Source organism: Dermacentor andersoni, chromosome 6, assembly GCF_023375885.2.
Source record: "Dermacentor andersoni chromosome 6, qqDerAnde1_hic_scaffold, whole genome shotgun sequence".
Lineage (NCBI taxonomy): Eukaryota > Metazoa > Arthropoda > Arachnida > Ixodida > Ixodidae > Dermacentor > Dermacentor andersoni.
Window position 1 is genome coordinate 96,074,736 of NC_092819.1, and position 21,063 is coordinate 96,095,798.

The 21,063-nt window shown below is 45.2% G+C and overlaps 1 protein-coding gene across 1 annotated transcript in view; it reads left to right on the forward strand.

The window, feature by feature from the left end:
- The window catches only part of LOC126523015 (hepatocyte growth factor receptor-like), a 54,664-nt gene that overhangs the window by 26,368 nt on the left and 7,233 nt on the right, over positions 1–21,063 (forward strand). The window contains exons 10-19 of the mRNA XM_072288960.1: positions 1,522–1,929; positions 3,636–3,772; positions 6,261–6,455; positions 7,144–7,255; positions 7,956–8,225; positions 9,325–9,480; positions 13,724–13,973; positions 15,105–15,251; positions 17,532–17,618; positions 18,628–18,812. Coding sequence (XP_072145061.1) covers positions 1,522–1,929; positions 3,636–3,772; positions 6,261–6,455; positions 7,144–7,255; positions 7,956–8,225; positions 9,325–9,480; positions 13,724–13,973; positions 15,105–15,251; positions 17,532–17,618; positions 18,628–18,812 — 1,947 coding nt within the window. The remainder of the gene's footprint in view (positions 1–1,521; positions 1,930–3,635; positions 3,773–6,260; positions 6,456–7,143; positions 7,256–7,955; positions 8,226–9,324; positions 9,481–13,723; positions 13,974–15,104; positions 15,252–17,531; positions 17,619–18,627; positions 18,813–21,063) is intronic.

The following is a 21,063-nucleotide window of genomic DNA, read 5'->3' on the forward strand; positions in this document are numbered from 1 at the left end:
GTGAATGCATAAAACGACGTTTTGTTAAGAAAGTAACTCGATCGCCACTGCATGTCTCCTCAAAGTTTGCTAAATAATATGTCGAAACTGCTGTCATCTTGAGGAGTCGTTCCAAGTGGATCCGCCTTGGGAGCTGCATGGCTAGAATTTGGAAATCGTACTATGGGACATACGTTAACTATATAGAAACTTAATTAGTCAATTTTTCTTAATTAGTCGATTGTGCGTTTCAATTATTTGTGCAAGTAATGTCCGCCTCTTCGAGTAGACCAGCTCATGAACTAGAATTGTGCTGACTCAGGCTATCTTTAAACATAAATTGAAAGTGTTCGCTGAGACACCCTGTATGAAACACGTTTATGCGGTCTGGCTGCTATGTCCTCGTCTGCAAGTCGCAGTATTTAAAAAATAAAAATAGTTGCAAATAAAGAGAGAGAAAGAGAGAGAATGAGGCAATATCGTTTCCTAAAGAAACAAGAAGAAAACGGCCCTTGGATGTGACGTGCTTTTTCACGCGTTCAGAACAATTGCAGACTATTGGCATGCGCCTTGTCGCCTGTGCACAGTCGATTCATCTTATCGCACCTGAACTTCCTTTCCCCTCAGTGCTTCATCTATGCTATCCTTTCTCCCGCTCATGGCGGGCAACCAGACTTTTATTTTAGTTACCGACCACGACTTTCATATCCTATTTCTTTCTCTCCCTTTCTTACACCGTGCTTCTCCTCTGAATCTCACTTGCCGTTTGCCTATGCTTTCTTACTAGATGCACTTTTTTAGTAATTTGTCATTCTTGTGATGAAATGTTAGGCGACTGTGCATCGACTACTGATAGATGAAGCAGAAGAAAAAAAGCTTGTTTTACTCGCTCTAGTTTTAAATTCCTTTCGTTTCTTTCTGTTCACGGCAAGCCTGAGTACTCTATTACAGGCTATGTTATTTCATTTTTGATCAGTTTGTTTCAGTTTGATCAGTTTGAGAGAGAAGAGAAGAAGGAAAGGCAGGGAGGTTAACCAGAGGGATTTGTAAGTTGCGACGTACTGCTTTTGCGTCCGCTGTATTTTGTAACCATGCAGAGAGCAATAAAGATTTTTTTTTCACCTCTGCACGTTGGGTTTTGGCATTCTCAAAATTATCATCATCTAGCTTTTATATGAACCTTAACAAGAGTATCGTGTGTTGTCATTCGTTCTGTTCGCGATTCATCCTTCAGCGGTGTTTTCGCCTATGTTTAGTGTGCGGCTGTAATGCTGGTCTTTCCCAAAAAGCTCTGTTTAGCTCACAGACGTTGTTTGGGCTGTAAGACATGTGACATTTCAGGCGAACTTGTCTCGTGTTTTACTTTCTTCGTTTTCTTAAGGTTAACGTTCGTTTATAGCTTGCATAGCCGCATACAAGAGATACAAATTGTAGCATAATAATAGGCGACAAGCTATACAGCCATCAGCCTGAGGCAATCTGTTCTCAGTAGCTGCCTATATAGCACGAAAAAAAAAAAAGAAAAAAAGAAGAATGTGAGAAACTATTTTAAGATCATTCTTAGCCCGACTCGTCGCTATCAGCACGAGTGTCGTTAGCGTGCGCTCCGGTGAATATAGCGAGAAGAAAAAAATGACGTGCTTCCGTTTATTGTGTCACGTCTGCCGCACTGCCATCCAGGTATGTCGCGTATTGGACGGAGGCCTCAAGATGCTGTGTCCCGGGACGTCGCTGCTGCAGTTCTCAGTGATCACCGAAGCCGAGTTGCGGAATCACCAGTTTCACGTGCCAGCGTTCATCAGCTTCCGCATGGACGGCCTGGACCTGCCTCCCAGTCACCTCGGGAAACGCCGATATTTCATGTTTTACTACTTGCCGGCGTCAGAACTAGACAGCTACACCGAGCAGGAAGCATCGGCCAACGTCCCGCTGGTCACTACCCGAACAGATGTTTGTAGTCCTGTTGTCCTTCCCGTTTACGTCTGGTTGGTTGGTTTGTTGGTTGGTTGGTTTATCATAGGTGATATGATAAAGAGAACTTATTATGCCGAGCTCTAATTAAAAGTTCCATACACCACTCCAGTCATTCCGTATATTTTCCGTAAGCTTTCCGTATAATTCTCACGGAATATATATTGATTCCATATAGATTTTGTGCAAGTTCCGTACAAATCATACAGAAATCGTAGGAAATTATTGAGTTTATGCGGAACGTTTCAGTATAATGGTACATTAATAGCGTACATTAATGAGTAACCCACCGTCGTATCGGCTCCTCACACCTCAGTTATCCACTATTGTTGTTTTTATGCCCCCATGCAATCAGTCACGCATACCTTATACTCCCTATTATTTTTCCCAGCTCTAACCGTAACAATATATTTCCATGTAGTTGTACGAGTCTGCAAAGGTGCTTACGTAGAGGTTATGGTGGTAAAAAACGTTACATTTGGCGAATGCTCTCTGCACAACACTTACGGGACACCACACTTGTTTAAGGTTACGAAGCAAATCCTTCTTGCAATTCACACTTTCAATGAGGTTACGAACCTTACTTTGCGTAGCAGTCTGATAGTTTGTTATCGCTGTTAATGCATCGCCATTCGGGCGCAATTTGCATTTCCTTTAGCACGAACTCGAAGTAAAAAAAACTTCGAAAATTACTTTCTACCACTTGAAAATATTTTGAATGCGAGTGACCTTTCCTTATAAATGCACATAATTAACATTACCTGGCTAGAAAGATAAGAGAACATTACATTTTTTTTAATTATTAGCATCCTTTTCCGACCAGGTGAGCAACTCATGCACCGAAATTAGCTTGTGTGCGCTTCAGCAAGCCGCTGAGCAGATAGTCCTGTTTTAGTCTGCTCTCGACGTCACAGGTTTCACTCCCTCCAGAGGTGGCCTCATTACAAAGACTGAGGAATGAAAGTAGAAAAAAAAATGAAAAGTGTGGCTTCGACATTTTCTCTCCCTTTCACTGAACCTTAGAGAGGAATACTAACGCACTTTAGTCCGCTAGTGGACTCCTTATAATATGAGCTACATCTGTATTTCCATCGCGAAAAAGGAAAAGAAATCGAATATTAGCAGAAAAAATGGGGAAACTACTTTTTTTCTTAATTTGCTGCCCGAACAACAGCGGCGAACATGTCACTATATATTTTGTAATAAATTCATGAAATCGGGTCTGCTTTATGTAGGGAAAGTTGCGAAACATGGCAAGGACGACTCCCCTTTTCTTTTTTGAGCGCTTGTGTTAGCGTTATTTACTTCTAAAGAACTACTTGACCGCAGTTTATCGCCTGTTTAATGTATGTTGTGTTACTAGGTAGTTAGGCTTGATACTAATTAGCATGTGATGGTGTGAGGAACACGCGCTATTGCTCAACTGCACCGATTATATTAAGATGTCCGGCTTTCGTTTTACATCTTGCAAAGGTATAATCATAAAAATATACTGGCATTCCCGTAAATTTGTGTACGCCGTAAACATATCATCGCTGCTCACTCCGCGTCATTAGGTAACAATTAGTAAACAGTAAACTGTGTACATTTTTGTAAACAATATTCTTTCCGGTTAGTTCTACTACATCCATTGTTCAACCACAAGGATTCTAACATAAACAGCTCTTTCGGGTTTCTGTTTGCAGAATGCAACGTTCGCTGGTGTTAAACCATGGTATGGCCCAGCAGCTGGAGGAACTAACATCACTCTCTTTGGAACAAACCTCGACACTGGGACAGAAAGAAGCGTGATAATCGGTGGAGCCAATTGCACGATCTACAGGTATGCACGACCTAGGTATGCAAGCGAACTGCACGTGGCATCTAAATGAACTTGCTACAAAACGCGAGTGAAAAAATAAGCCTCTTAGCCAAGAAATGCTGCTACAGACTGTTCTGTAATACAACACTCTGTAACAGTACTCTATTGCGGACTATATAAAAAATGACCGACTATTACGATACTACCCAATGCGAAATTTGAGTGCAGCTCTATACGTGTTTTCATTTTGCGATATATTGGCTGGCGCGGACAGTCTGTCTCGTGCGGCAGGTTGCAAACGGAGCGAAGTGTGGCGCGACTGCCTCACTAATTGGGAGCTCACGAAAGGCAGCACGTGTGTGACGCGTGGGCGCGATTCACAGCAGCCGCCGCAGTCAGACCTCCGCTCATGCAGCGCTTTGTTTCCATATACGATATCGGTGGATGCACTCGCCGCATACCTCATCGATGGCGTCATCGGTGAGCAGCCGACGCGTGCTACTCTGGCGCCATCTCGTAGCGATCATCGCCGCAGACCACATCTTGCGCGGCACTACGCTTCTCTTCAACCGTTTTCGCCATACCCTCCTCCTCCGCTTTCCGCCTAGTGGCTCCGCTACACTCTCCCTCCTACGCTTTCCTCCTCGCGCTCTCTTCGCTATCGCCGTCGTTCGCCACCCGTGGTTCTCCGCGTTCACTCTTTCATCCTTCGCGCTGTTCGTTCCCTCGGTTACGGCGAGGGACGTCGAGGGACGCCAAGGTACGCCGAGGGTCGCCAATGCTCAACGCAGGAACGGGAGCCTAAGAGCTGCGCTGTAGAGATATAGTTGGCTGATACTGAACAAGAATGTACTTCGCAAAATAGTATAGGAATAGCGAAAAGAAACATAGGATACTGCGCTCTGACCTACTTTCTTTTCTTCTTGTATTTTGCGCAGTGCCTCATTATTCTGCAGGAGTACCATGAATGGCGCGCATGTTTCAGATGAAGTTTTTTTTGTTTCCTGCTCGCTCTTTCTTCCGAGTAAGCTGACGGGAGCCCAAAGGCGTTTTATTGGTTTATTGACAGAGTTCCGGTGACAACTGGTACCTGACAGGCTTTCTTTTTCTAAGCTTTTCTATAAACATAAATAAGGTTCCAGAGTGACAAAAATATCCCATCGTTCAAGAACTTGGACATTCTCATGAAACACAATGCACGTAAAGCCACGACCAGTAATCCGTTCGTCAATTATCGAGGAGGAGAGAGAGAGAAAGACTGAAGGCTGGGTTTTTGACGGAAACGTCATGTGGCTTCTCGGCACCCATAAAGAATAAGGCAGAGTAGTAATGCCACTTGCGGACGCTCGTCGAGCTAATCGAAGAGAACGTCTGGTGTGGAGAGGGTAGCTTACCTCCTCGTCCCAGCGCCTCGCAACATTCCATTTGTCTCTATCTCCGCTGCTACCATACCTTCTTTTTTTTTATTTGCGGCACAATTTCTTGCGGTAGACCGCAGGCTAGATGGTGTTTTACGACAATCGGTGTATAGCCAACATTTCCAGTAAGGCTTGATGAAGAGTCTCTTCCACGGCTGAGATCGGGCTGTCATCGCAAATTTAAACGCAGTATTGTTCTAAGAAAGGTCGTTGATCCGCTTCTGTTACTCTTCTGACTTTCGAAAGAGGTTGTGAATCTAAATTAATGGGCCAGTAGAAGGTACTGCAGAAAACGTACCCTCATAGAACGACGCATAAGTGAAAAATAGGTCATAGGTACTGTCATTTAGTGAAAGCGGTGCAATTTACTTCTTGCAAGGACGCGTGGTCCCTGATGCGGCCGCACGTGAGTCTCTTCTTCGAATAGAATGTGTGCGACAGACTCATATAAAGTTTGGCCAGGCGACTCCTTGTGCGGCCGTCTCACGGTTTCCTCCTGGCTAAAAGAAATATACATAATATTGCATCGTATTATTATTTCCCTAATGAAAATGTTGTAGGCGCTTGAAGCCCAACAATTTAAACAAATCCTGGCTCAGTGAGAACAACAAGCTCAAGTTTGTCTTAAAAAGCGAAGCTGGTGATACGGTAGCAGTTTCTCTGCGGAGGCCATGTAGGGCGGCCTCCTGCGTGTCCTTATCCGTAATGAACACTACGAAAGCGTCCTCTTTCTTCTTGCGTTGACTTCACTTTTTCCTTGTTGGGTTGAACCCAGCAAGTTCGGTCGTTTCCTTGGTTTCTTTTTCTCCTGCAGAGATGCATAAAACGTGGTCGGCCTAGGCTGGCATTTTGCATCGTCCAATTTGACCAGCTTGAAAGTGATTTTTGAAGTTTTCGTGCGATGATCGGGGGCCTCGAGGCTGCTGATCGGCACGATCGAGCGTCGTCGGCTCTTATTTAAACCCCCATTCAGCTTCGGACGCTCGGTATATAGCCGTGCGTTGTGGGATGGTGACGAAATAGCTCCCGCCTGTATATACCTATGTCGTAATAACCAATATTGTAGTTATAACTGATATGCAACGTTACAGGATAAACGCGACGTCGCTGGAATGCTCAACGAATGCCGTCGCCAACGAAAGTCACTTGGACCAGGAGATGCAGATCATCCTCACTATAGATGGCACGGACGTTCCTTTTATTCCAAAAGGAAACCTGAGCTCCAAGTTCACCTACAAACCTGACCCCATCATCGACGACATGACACCGAGGAGGTCTACTTTCAGGCAAGTGACACACAGGGAAATTGTGGCTGTTGTATCTTAAGTTATTTTTGACAGTAATTTGTAATGTTGATGATCATGGTAGGTCGGGTTTTCTGGCGCAGAGGCAACAAAGGTCATCTTGTGTCAAATATACGGCAATTAAATTGACAAGCAGACATTCCTAATTAATTTGGGGGACATGAGCACAGACTTTATGGCTCTTAACACGAACGTCCGAGCGTGCTGTTAAACGTTGTGTTTTCCATACACTGGTTTCTTCTACTTTCTTCCTGGAGTGATAAGATACCGTCCTGTTGTCGGTGGCTGCGCGTGAATTCAGTGATGATATGGTTAAAAAGCATTAGTTAGCTGACATGTTTAGTAATATCAAATGCTATGGCAGGAATGCCTACTTAATTACTGTAGAAAATAATAGATAAGGTTGCGCAGGCACCATATAAGTGTTAATGAGTTGGCTGTGCATGGGGCAGCATTCACCAAAGTAACATTTGAAAATTCATAAGTTGTGGTCGTTTTGTTAAAGGCTTGAACACCGTTACTATGGGCAAAGGGTTACAGTGGGTACAGGTTGGACGAGGTCGGAGCTAAGTTGAACTGATTGAAAACATTTGGAAGCAGCTTACTATGTCTCGGCGGCATTAGCTTCGTTGACGCTGATGGTCACCATGGGTTCAATGATGGTTCGCAGTGGGAACTTCTCTCTTGAGGTGACGGGCGCCCATTTGGACAGCGTGGCTCAGCCTGCCATCGTCACTCGAGTGACCTCTCTGAACCAAGAGCAGAAAGTGAACATAAGACAGGTAAAACGCAGCTTTTGTTTGTGACGTTGTTCTTCTTCGTATAGAAGGAAAGGGGTGTTTGTGCAGACTAAATTCGCAATAGTACCCTCGAAGAAGAGCCAAACGCGGTCAGCGATGTCGTTCGCGTGCCTGCCACCGTTCGTGTGTGCTTGTGTGTATGTGTGTGTTTGTGTGTGTGTGTGTGTGTGTGTGCGTGTGCGTGTGTGTGCGTGTGTGTGCGTGTATGTGTGTGCGTGCGTGCGTGCGTGTGTGTGTGTGCATGCGTGCGTGCGTGCGTGTGTGTGTGTGTGTGTGTGTGTTTGTGTGTGTGTGTGTGTTCGTGTGTGTGTGTGTGTGTGTGTGTGTGCGTGCGTGCGTGTGTGTGTGTGTGTGCGTGCGTGCGTGCGTGCGTGCGTGCGTGCGTGTGTGTGTGTGTGTGTGTGTGTGTGTGTGTGTGTGTGTGTGTGTGTGTGTGTGTGTGTGTGTGTGTGTGTGTGTGTGTGTGTGTGAAAAGAATTGGTAGAAAGCTGCTAGAAGGCCTGCCGCGGTGGCTTAGCGGCTGTGGTGCTAAGCACGAGGTCGCGGCATTGAATTGCGGCTTCACACAGAAGGGATGCTCAAGTTAAACGAGACTCCTTATCCCAAATGTCGTATCATGTGCGCGGTTTATATCATCGGAGACTCCCATTGAAACGTTTTGGTCATATACTATGCATTACAGGAATGCCGTGTCGTAGAGGGAGGCTTCAAGATGCAGTGCCCTGGTACTTCCCTTATGGAGTCATCTGTTATTAGCCCAAGCGAGTTGAAGGGACTGAACGACTCTGTTCTGGTGTGGATCAGTTTCCAAATGGATGGGCTGCATCTTCCACAGGCCATCGACGGCGGCAATGGACACTTCACCTTCGTCTTCCAGCCGGAGCCGCAGTTTATGAGGTTTCCGCAAATGGAACTTGGCGTCGATCCCAGCGATGTCGCAGTTGAAATCACGGTGCGGGATTCTAGTTCATTTCGCATCTGTTTTAAGCCGTTGGTATTCATGTAACGATATCACCGTTTACTTAGATGGCCGCATGACAATATTAGCATCGCTGTGCCGCATTATGTCCATGTTGTTGATGACGTCGTCGTTGTAGCCACTTACTGTATTTGTGGACGGGCTCAACGTCATAAAGGTCCCCGTAATTTTGCAAAATTAGGTTACCAAGTTAGAGTAACCTCTCTTATTCTCTAAAACGACGTTCAACAATGATTTTGGAACAAGTGCACCGTTTCTTTCTTTGGACCACTTGCTGACGTCGTTACCGACGAACGGGCTTGTGAACGTATCAGCAGAGACAGGCGTTATGACTTTCGTTGGTCATTCATAATTTCTATGCTTGACTTGAAGCCTTTGAGCAATTACTACTGGCGGCCCTGAATAAACACTACTTCCCAGCAATAGTGCTCTAAGCAAAACTCCTTTCTCTCTCTCTCTCTCTCTCTCTCTCTATATATATATATATATATATATATATATATATATATATATATATATATATATATAGTTGAAGAAACGGAGCACACTTACGAAAATTGCATTTTTAATGGTTTAACGTTTCGGCCGTGGCACGGCCTTCGTCAGAATAAACACAGATACAAGTACGCACCCGCTTTTATAGGCATACGCACGTGGGCATAATCAGCAGTGCATGCACGTGTACACTTGCAAATAACAGAAAAAAAAAGAAAAAGTGCAGCAGAATGTATAACTCAAGTACGATAAATAATATGTATGACATATCATTATGATATCACGATGATTATACATGGAGTTACAGAATGACATCAAGTGCGACATGGCAAAACTCGCAACAAATTGATTTGGCATGATTTGTCAATGCTGTACAAGAACATATATATATATATATATTTATTTATTTATTTATTTATTTATTTATTTATTTATTTATTTATTTATTTATACCCATCCTTGCCTTATGCCATTTAAAGGGTATGTGTGCTACATAGGTGCATTTCAAAGGGTGTTGCCGGACGATGGAATTTTACTGGATGGTTTGGGTGTATCGATGACATATTCTTTGTTTTAGGGAAACCACTTCGAACTTTTTATGGACCATGACCAGGTTTTCGTGCGTGTGAATGGCTTGGACGACGCATGCGCGGTCACCCATGTCACGTCGCACTCGATTGTTTGCAAGATGAAGCCTGGCGTTCTGGAACAAGAGTCACCTTGCGCGTTAGAAGTGAGTAAGCATGTTCCGAACAGCTTGTTTATTTTCGAACAACGATCTTGTTCTCCATATTGTTAATGTGACTGAGTGTACTCATCATCAAGAAAAAGTCGTGACTGTTTTTATATAACGGAGCTTAAAAATGAAAACGCAGAAATATGCGTTTGATGTATGAATATTCTGTTGTTATATCATGTCGGTTCCATGGTGCTGAATAGTTTAGGCATAGTAACCTGGGCTCGGGTAGTATAAGTAAGCCAATAGCCTGCAGGCCCGCGAACAAAAGTGCTGCTGCCGCTTGCCGCTGCCGCCGCTCCCGCCGAAGCACCGTCTCAGTCCGCATCTCGCCAGGTAAGGCGGGCTGCTCCTAGAGATCGTGCAATTGTAAAACAGGGCTGATCCCGTTGATAGCGGTATGCTGATCTCTGAGACAGTGTATTCCGCGGTCACTTGGATCATGTGGGTGGTGCGGTTGCAGCTTCCGTATCTTGCTGATTTGTCGAGCCGGACCGTAATCACAATAACCACCGCGGTGGCACGGTGGCACGGTGGTTATTGACCCTTTTCACGGGGATCCCGTGGGCGCTGTCATGTTTGATCCCGCTGTGATGCGTTCACTGGCTGCCTCAGCTGTCTCCGTTGCCTCTTTGTTTACAACGGGTGTATATGACTCCTCTGCAAACGTATGTTTCGGCGGATATTGTAGACGTTGACAGGGTAGTAGACACGCGAAGCTTTGGCTGCAGCTGCAAAGTACATGCAAGCGCTTTTGGAGCTCAACAGGTTTTGTTCAAACGGTGCGAGAAGCGTATACGGGCTTGTAATAAAAGCGGGGCTAAAAATGTATTCCAAGCTATCCTAACATCCCGGTTACGAATTAAATCAGTATCAGTGTGTTAAGCTCTTTGTTCGTTATATAGAAAATACTTTTAAGCGACGGCCTGCCATGTTTCTGACTCAGTAAAGTTCCCCGGGCGTTCACTACCCGATTGTTTATTTTCTCCCTGATCGCTCGCGGGTGCGTTCAGTTGGGATAGGTTTGTTCTTGCTGGACACAAGGCTTGTAACGTAGATTTTCTGTACGCTGTAATAATAGCTTGTAGCAAATACGTATTATCGCTAGTCACTAGGTTACTGCGTGGTCCGTTACTAAACGTTCAGCTTGGAACATTCGCGTGCTGTCGCTGTAGTCGCGGTCACCCATGCATGCTTCCGCGCATTGATTCAAGTATGCGCCCGTTCACTTATTCTTGATACATTGGCGATAGAGTGGGTGTAAGTTTGCATGTGATTTGGGGTGAATGTGTGTAGATAACTAGCGCTAACCTTACTATATGCCAAGAAGCGGCGCTACTCCCTTTGTCATCGTATAACTAGCGGTACTCACTCGTGAGGACGTTCCACGGTTGAAGTCATCTCCATGCAGGTTAGCGCTACAACGCTGGCGGATGCATCGCCTTTTTTTTATCCTCGAGCGAAGCCGTGCATCTCGAAGTGCCGGCAACACAACCAGTCCTTATGTATAGCAGCGCTTCGCGAACTTGGACGCACGCATTCTTTCCGTGCCTGAATATGCCACTCACCATTTTGTAGCTTACAGTGCACGTCTTCACTCCACCGCTCTATATTTTTCACCGTGAAAAGAGTAGAGTGCGTTAGCGAAAACCCAGTTGCATTTCCGACGGCTGATCGCACAGAAGCAGTGCAGAAGAGGTAACGGTTTCGTATTCGGGCGCTTTCTCTGAGGCTACGTGTGGCGCGACGCCAAAAGCGCCATCTCGTTCCTCTAGAGCCAACTACTTCGTGAAAAGGGTCAGTAGTGTATTGTGTTAGTCTGCGGAGTACGGAGGTTCAAGGTTCGATTCCGCGGCAACAGCATTTCGACTAGGCCGGAATGCAGAAGCGCTCCTCTACCATACTTTAGGTGGTCAAAACAGGAGGTCAAATAGGTGGTCAAACATTGCAGGAACATTCTTCCGGCATAATGAACACAGGACTGTCACATTTGGCAACCCATTGCGCAGCATGGGCTTACACGCCCACATTTGATTGCACACCCATATACTCTGGAGAAATAACGACGAAAAAGCCCGCGTAATGTCAGAGGCTTTTATCAGTAAATGTGGCGACAGGTGCGTATGCAAGGCGTCACTTGCGCTACACAGCAAAGAAAATATCTTTCTGGGGCGCGATCGGAGATATTTTGTTCGATACGCGTTCTGTTCAGTTGCTGCAACGTCACAAAGTTGCAGTATGCAAAATTTGTGACAGTGGGACGGAGAGAGCAGCCAATCAGGAAGCGGTGACCTCCCCGGAAGTTTACCTCCGTCGTTTGTCGTCTGCTTGCAAACAGTATACTACAAAGCCAAATGTTTCTCGTCTTCAATTGAATGAAATCTTTATCTAAAAAACTGTATTTTTTCTTCTCAAGTCCAAACACGTTTTCAAATAGTAGTACGTGTGACTACAGCAATTTATAACTATTAGGTCCTTTGCGTCGTCCCTAGGTGGTGTCGCGCACAGCGAGAAGGAAAAAGAAAAAAAAACGACGGGAAGAGTGGCGCACATTTCAAGAGGCAGCGACAACATCCCAGTGGCTCGCTGGCACCGATGATGTTGTCGATTTCTCTGTACAACCAACGAATTATTTGTTTCGAGAAACAAAAACGACACCGGAATTCACTTTCTGCCATTTCTTCAAACGCGTTTCGCACCGCCACCCGCTCTCCTCCTTCCTCTAGAAACGCCAGCGCAACAAGCTAAGTTTCCAACGGAAGCGCCATTTTCTAGAATTAAACTATGGATTGGATTCAAACCTGCCATTCCGCAGCCGAAAAGGCCGCCTGTTGGATCCAATCCAATCCACCAGACGCGCCATGCGAAACCGCACGGAGGAAGGAAACTAAGGAGAGGCCCTACCCCCTCCGCGCGCTAGGAGAAAAGTGTGGCGGAAATGACGTATAGGTTCTCATTTCTTTTGCTGCTTTTTTATTTTTTTTGCTGCATGGCCACGCCTTTTGGGCCACAATGGCGGCGTTGTTCTGATTTTTTGAGCGCGCACACGTGTTGCTCTGGTAGGTTTCGTGCCGTGGCAAAGGCGCTGTGTGGGCGGGTTTGCGTTAGTCACCGTGTCTTGTTGCGCTGTGTTACCTGCACCATGCTCTGCCGGATGTTGCGCGAGCGCGCGCGCTCCGCGTGCGAAACCACGCGCAGCGCGGCGTGGTTTCGCGAAAGATGTAAACAAGAGAGGAGGGTGGCACAAAAGGCGGAGCATCGCCATGAGCAACGCCAACTTCCGGCTTCACTTTTGCTTCACAAAGAGTGACGTCAGGGCCTCTCCTTAGTTTCCTTCCTCCGTGCGAAACCGTATGATCGCTCCAAACTTCTCAGCTCCCGTCGCGTTCGGGCGAAATGCTCGGTGGGCGGATGATTGACAGGAGCGTGTCGTCATTTTGACGTCACCAAAAACGGGGCGGCGGCCCGCGGCTGGCGACGTCGGCGCGGAGTAGGCCAATCGCGCGCGCCGGTAACCGAACGAACGCGCCGAACAACCACCTCCGATCGCACCCCAGGATTGATTTAATTGACAAATCTCAATATCTTGAGGATACCGGTATTCTTTCATAGTTGGCGTTCTGGTTAGACTAAAGGCTCGTGTGCGGGTGTACGCGTGTGCGAGTTTTCCTGTTTATGGGGTGTTTGTAAGAAATGAACTTTTAGTCCTGAGTCAGGGCTCGTGTTACGTCTTTCTTCTTTGTCCTTGCTGGTTCGTTCGCACTGTGATAAAGGCGTAGCTGCACCGGCTCGCCCAGCCAGCTGCCGTACTTTAATTCGGAGTCCCCAGCTACGATGTGCTTCATCATAACATCATCCTTTTGGCACGTGTAAAACCCCAGAATTTATTTTACGTAATCACTGCGGTACAAAACTTGTACAGAAGTTGTAGTGTAGAAGTTGTAACGTAGAAGCAGTGTACCGGTAGCCTTGTAGAACACTTTAAATAAGTTTAATTTCATGATTCGTGAAAGTTTCTCTGGGCATAGATGCCACAACCTGCTTTTATACTTGATAGACTTATAGCGAGGTTACATTAACAAATACAGTAGCGCTTGTGTAGATTAGTGCAGATTCATCCAAGTGGTTCATGTGGCCGCCGCAATTTTCATAGAAAATTTCAAACAACTTTAGCTTTGTTGATTTTTAACGCTTAGCGCATAGGCAAACTGAATGTTCTGAGTGGGGTTGCTTTGAGCAGGTGGTCTACCCGGGACAGAGCTACCCGGTTGGTGCCGTTAAGCTGATGACAGCTGAGCAGCCAGGTCCTCACGTCGGTATCATAGCTGGCTCAACGATGGCTGCCGTTCTCGCAGCGGTGGCCACCGGCGTGGGGTTCCTCTTGCATCGCCGACGACGTCAACGAGTCAAAGGCACCTGGCAGACCAGCTACGTCGTTCGCTTCGGCCAGCGTCACAACAACAGCGATTCTCTGGCTTACGCATCCAATCGTGAGGGAGCTAGAGTCCGCCTTATTCTTTACGCAAAACGAGGTTCTCAATTAACCCAGCTATCTCCATACATTTAGAAAACTCAGAAGGCAACTTTCGACGACAAAAAAAAAAACGCCTCTGTTGTGGTATAGTCAGACGCGAAAGAATATCAAATTCGAACGTGACAGGAGACGGCGTCATTTTTTTGGCATTTTGTCTGTTGGGAATCACAAAACACGCACACTTGAACTAACACATAAAACGGATTTGCGTCGGCAACTACAACTTCCATACGCGACAGATCCTATTCGCACGGCCAAACGAAGCCTTAACGCATCCAGAAAATGGCTTGCACCTTTAGACAGCGCTTGTCCCTTGTCAAGGCAATGTATCATGTACTGCGCGTGGTACATTGCAGAAGCTAAACATGTGCTATTACTATAAGAAGAGAAATGACGTCCTACTATAAAGGGAAGTAATATATCATTACTTGTTACTGGGTTAATTGGTTCAAATTATGCTTGCGCAATAGGTTGCGAAACAATACGAAGTAAGAACAGCACAGGAAAGAGCGTCCTATTACCCCACTACAGGCATGAATCATCTATAGACTAGCAACAACTAACGGTGTGAAAAAAGGAAACGTTGTTTGCTAGTCCCTTTTAGTGATACGAATTTAACGGAGAGGCTGCACATGATGGTACTGCTGGTGGAAATTTTCGAAACCAAAATTGTGTTAACGCGAACATTTATTTAAGCAAAGTCATGCTAACGCATGCACACAAAGAAAGAAATTCTTCCTGTAAAGTGCACTTCTAAATGTCATTTCACTCACTGAGAAATGTTACTCATTCAGCTGTTATTTTATACTTCAGTGCTGCTTATATACAACACGTCTACGTTTGATGTGACATTGCGCAAAGGCCTTTCTACATCTGCACCAAAAAAGGGAAGGAAGGACGGGGAGGGTAATGGGAAGAGAAACATTTGGTTTGCTACACTTCACTGAAGTAAGGATAAGGGGAGACACAAAGATAAAAAGAAAAGTACAGAAACAAACGACATGCTCGAAAGAAATTGTCTCGCTTTTACATCTTATCCAGTCGCAACGCTAAGTGTCATCATGTTTTTCTGATTTTTCTTGTGCAGGCTACTTTCGAGAAGGCAACGTTGACGCCCAACAAGCACTGATGGCGACCCCGTTTGACGTAGATGAAGAAACCAGAACGATGCTTCAAAGAGAAAACTTACTCATCGATCGAGGGTGGCTTCACTTGGGTCGTGTCATCGGGCAAGGTATCTAGTCGTGACTGTCTGAGTGGCATTTCTTGTTTCAAAAAATGTCAAGCCATTTCTGGAAGCCTAGCTCTGCCCTTCTCTGGAGGTCACCGACTGAAGTATCAGAAGAAAAGACTAGTGAAAGGTGAAAGTGTGTTTTCCTATAGATAAAGATAATGCTTAGTTGATGGAGTAATTATGAATTAAGGTGATTTATATTATACAGGTGGACCTATTGTTTCAGCAGTAGGTGGAAACGCCATCGAAGCGCCATACCTTCCAGTGCTCTCCACTCTGACCTATATTTTTGTAATTGGAAAGACAGTTTAAGCAGCATGCTTCGCGGCAACTCGAAGATGCGAATGAAACTTGCACAGTTCATCTTCCATTACGTGCTCATAATCACAAATTAATTTCTATTACGTAACGAATTGGTACATCATATAATATGCAAGAGGAGATACCGAAATAAAGTGAAAGATGTTATAGAACCACGTTGCCCAATTTACCCTTTTGTCATCGTAAATACACTCCTCTTGCCTTGTTATGCAGCCACAATCAACGATCCGCATCGGATCTCTGGATGATTTGTTATTGAGTACTAGTCACTCGGAGCGCAAGCTAACGGCAGTGGGCTCATTACGTTCTCCACTGCACGAAACTAATTTTACGGCGATGTTCACAGAAACTTGTAAACATTCTGCAACATGTTTGTTTTCAATAAAGTTAAAAAATTTAGGTGTACCTGCAAAAATGTAAACTTGGCCCAATGTACGAAATAACACAACAGCCGTTGCCCTGCACAGCTGTTTACAAAATCAAGGTGTTCCGTTGTTGTCCGCTCGTGCGATTTGTTTTTACTGCAATAGTAGGAAATATGCCGACACTTCAGGCAAATTTTTGCCGTCGCCGTCGCCGTGATGCTACGTATAAAGTTCAAGTACGATAAAAACGAGTGTCAGGCAGCCCCGCAAATACCCAACCCCACGCCCGAGCAGTGGGAGGCCGTGCTGACTAGTTCGGACCCTCGTAACCACCAGCAACTGGTGCGGTGGGCCCGGGAGACAGCAAGAGCCGCAGGAGCCCTGGACTAAGGGCGCCTCCCGCGCAAGCAGAAAGATACCTGCTTGTCCTTTCCTATTCTTTAATAAATGTTTCTCCTCCTCCTCCTCCTCCTGCTCTTCCTCCTCTTCCGCGCACCATGTGCTGTGGGTGCGAGGGCAAGAGTGCGAGGGTACGCTGAGAAAGATGGTGGCTCGATGTGCACCCAATGTTAGTGATCACGTGATCGAGCGCGCGTCTCTTCTTACTGGCCGGCCGTGGCTGCGCATGGCTGTGCGCGCGGCTGAGCGCGTACGCGGCCCACGCGCCATCATCATCATCATCAACCTGGTTACGCCCACTGCAGGGCAAAGGCCTCTCCCACACTTCTCCAACTACCCCGGTCATGTACTAATTGTGGCCATGTTGTCCCTGCAATCTCCTTAATCTCATCCGCCCACCTAACCTTCTGCCTCCCCCTGCTACGCTTCCCGTCCCTTGGAATCCGCGCGCCATATCTCGCAGGTAATCTGCAACACGCGCAAATGCCAAGGGCGAGCTGAGATATCTGCTGGTGGCTTGACGCGCCCTGTCTCCCGCGCACCTAGTCTTGTGGGTCGTGTAACCTCACCATTTGGGAGACAAGCTAAAATAAGAGGCAGCAAGAGGCGGTCGCTCCCTGCTGCCTGCGGGCGCGCTTCCTCACGCCAGCGTTGTTACATCCAGTGTTCGCAGTCATCGAGTGATATCTTTTCATGTTTGCCTGTGCGCGCGGGAGAATAACCACACTCGTAATATAGTTAAGCTAATGTTTACTTGTATTTATGTGGCCGATAACGCTACGAACCTTACTTCATGTAATTGTCTACTACTTGGATATCACTATCAATGCTTCGCCTTACGGGCGAAACTAGAGCATTTTTGCTTTATTGTATTATAATATCCGTCGCTCCTCGCAAGGGTCTATTGGAAGTTTATCGGGCATACCTCGTATCGGATTTTGAAGTGCTGATGCCTGCAGCATGTTCCCATCTTTGCAACACTTGTTCGCGCTGCTTCAAAGCAGTGGTATTGTAACATGATAAATTGGTAAGGGAAGCTTACTACATCTACAGCTCGATATTCGGTCACGAAAAGTGCTGAGTGCTGGATGTTTTTGGCACATTCACAGAAAATAAATTTCATTTGGAAATTTTATTGAATGTCGGAAAATACTTTGTTATAAAAAGCGAATATTCATTTTATTTCCACCTAAAGGTCACTTCGGTTGTGTCTACCATGGGACTATCAAACAAGAAGACAAAGGTCAAGTTCAAGAGGTGGCAGTTAAAACTCTGCATAACAGTATGTATTCCTGCCGTTTCACTTTTCATTCTGAGCATTTTCTTTTTACATTCTGGTGGCGTTTTAAATAGACATAACGTTTAAAGCATATTTGAAGGACAGTTGTTACACGCAACAACCTAGAGTAGAGATCGCAAATGGTGTATGATGTTGTGGTAATTTGTGCGCCTAAGGAGCGCACAGGGGAAATTTTATATTCGAGTTATCTTCATAATTTATTTTTGCTATTGTAAGGGTTGATATGTAAGCCACGACGCACCACTATAGCCTAAGAAATAAAATGAGCTATTCAGTTTTACAGAAGTGCGGCATCAAAATATTTCCAGTCAGAGGACACCCTGCCCTACAAAAAATACAAATACTTTGACCCAATGAATGCGCCTTGTAATCTTAGCAGTAAGAACTGCCGACTGAGATATACAACCGCTTTTCGCAATAGCTAATGCATGACATGTGTGAGTACTTCGGATCTGCTCCTCCAAGTTATATTTCTCTCTGCTAACGTTCGAAAAGATTTAGTGAAACAGATTGTTTGAGGTTCAACTAAACTGGTGTTAAATTAAGACTGCCATATTCAGTTTCATCTTTTCGCTTGAGAATAAAAAGAGAACTTCATTTCACCCCTTTATTTATTCTAAACTGCTTTAATTTGCAGGTCCCCGTGTGTTCCTCCGCGGGAAAAAAATATTTTGCAGTTTTCTTTGCGTCTTGTTTTAACTGTAGCGCTCATAACATGAAATAAGCTTTGCAAAACAAAATCCACTCCTTAAAATAGCGTCAGTCTTTTTTTTTTCATTAAAGTCCAATGATTAAGCAAGGTCGGTCAGTTGCAGTGCTTACAGGGCTGATGGCGTGCTGAGTATAGAAAGCAAGAGCGTACGTGGGCCGTGATTTCTGCTCCTGCTTTCCAAGGTTCTGTTTGGAAAGGAAGTCGTACTTTTCTCATTTAACACCAAGTGTAGCCAATTCCTTTCGAGTGACGGGTATGTTCTCTGACGCGACGCTGCAGACTCTCGCGGTGGTGAAGTTGACAGCACGGCCTTCTTGGAGGAAGCACTCATCATGAAGGACTTTCACCACGCGAATGTGCTTCCGCTCATCGGGTTGAGCATCGACAAGGTGGACGGCCTCATGGTTATCACACCCTTCATGAAATACGGTGACCTGCTGTCCTACATACGAGACGACAGAAACGTGAGGGTTGCTTCGTTGCTCGTCAATCATTTTGTGGTAGCGTCTGCACGCCAAGAGAGAATGCTGACGACTGCTTTCGATGTATAGAGTTTCCTGTAGAGATTACTGGAGGGAACTCTGGTGCTGTGATCGTTCAGAAGGCAAGGGAATTGTTGTCAACAGGGATGGATTTGTCTCATCCTTGCGTTTGTAGCTTCAGAGGCTCTTGTGGCATTATTTATTATGCTCTATTTTTCAAATATCCGAGCTATCATAGTTTTTCTGAACGCAGCAAGGCAACAAGTCTCTGTGCGCAGGCATAATCATAGTGAACTGTTGCACTTATAGCGCAATATTTTGTTTAATATAATCAGTTTGCAAAAGGGTTGAAATCTGGGCCAGTTGGTACATACTTGAACGAGAAAACCAGTCAAAAACACAAAGGACAAGATGAGATGTTCACACCACAACGACTGGATTCCAGTTTGCAAAGGCATGAAGCCGTTTGAAGCCAGAAGGGCGAAGTTTAAGGAAATACATGTACTAATGATCGTTCCCATGCTGGCTGGACCGCCATGCTTCTAGCTCCCGTAGACACTAGCAGAAGAGTGACCTCTAATTACTTTTGTGGAAGACTCTGTTTTCTGGGTACAAAACTTCGGCTTTTAGCTCCATACTCGTAGGTTATTGTACTCCGAGGGAAATTACGTTCATATTATAGATGGATAATGTTCTCATCGCCTAGGTAACGTAAATACACGCCTACTTCAGCGCAGATCACAAAAAAAATGAGGCAGAGTTATATGTGAGAGAAGCAGTTATTCCCACAAAAAGAGGTTTCCTTCACTAACTGCTCTTAAGGCATCGAAGATGAAAATGCTTACAGGTGAAGGTTCGTGCCCCGTGTTCTATATGTAGTCGTACTGCTGCTGTAGTTTAGCGTTATATATATATATATATATATATATATATATATATATATATATATATATATATATATATATATATATATATATATATATATATATATATATATATATAGTCTCCCACTGCTGTATAGTGAGGGCCTCCATGAATTTAGACCACCCGGGGTTCTTTAACGTGCACCTAAATCTAAGTCCACGGTGTTTTCGCATTTAGCGCCATCGAAATGCTGCCTCCATGGCTGGGATTCGATCTCGCGACCTCGTGCTTAGCAGCCATGCCACCTGTAAGAATGTGTTCATTCGTTTCCAATAACATGGAACGCTCTTTGCGCCAATGTACGTACAGCTACTAACAGAAGTTTACAGAACACAGAGAAAGTTAAAAAAAGGAAAATAATTGTTCTTCAACCAGCCTTTTCAGCTTCGAATTCAAAATCACGCTAACTGAACGCCTGCCCATTGCTTGCTGCACGCCTCTAAGACGCAAACTTTTTGTATGACGCTAACTTTTTGTATCGCCGTTTGAATGCTTTCGGAAGATTCTGTGGGTTGCCATGTTTAAAAACAGTGTAGGTACCAAGGTATCGTTATAAATACTAAAGGCTCTTCGCATAAAGGTTCAACAGAAAGAACTTGCGATGGTAAGTTTAGGTCTCTCTCGCGTACGGTGCCGTGGTTGTATGTGACTCTCGCTCATAAATCGCTGTTTCATGCGCACACTTATTAACTAGCAATAGCAAAGCCCAATCTCTACGATCCTTAGTGAAACATGTGTTTGCTGCGGCGCAGTGCCTTGGCGTCAGCTAGTATATGCACTCGATGAATAATGGTTGTTGCTTCCGAGATGTCCATTCCCACCGTTATTGTTTTTTGCGTGATTATACAGTAGTCTGCCAGATAGGATAGTTTACACTTTGGTTCTTGCAAGCTAAACTGCTCAAAAAATTGGTGACGGATTATGCCAGCCTCCCATAACAGTCTCTTGATCATTCACTACCGCGTTATTATCACCGCGTAGGCACTTGCATGTGTAAGTACCATGAACGTATTAGAGAACGGTACGTATAAACGAATATGGCCGAAACTACAGGTGTGCTAGTGAGAGAAAGTTTAACGATATCAATAACTGAAACGGTTAGCCATGCGGAAAGGTTCGGCATGCTACTGGAGGTTTATTATGTGATAAAAGATGTAAGTAACAGACAGGAGAGAAATGGACGCACTCCAACGCGTACTCGGAAATGTGGGCAACAGTGAGAAATGAACAAAGTGGGACGTGGAACGGCATGGCATCAGTAATAAACAAAATTTAATCCATCTCTGTCCCCCTGGCCGCAGCAGTGCAC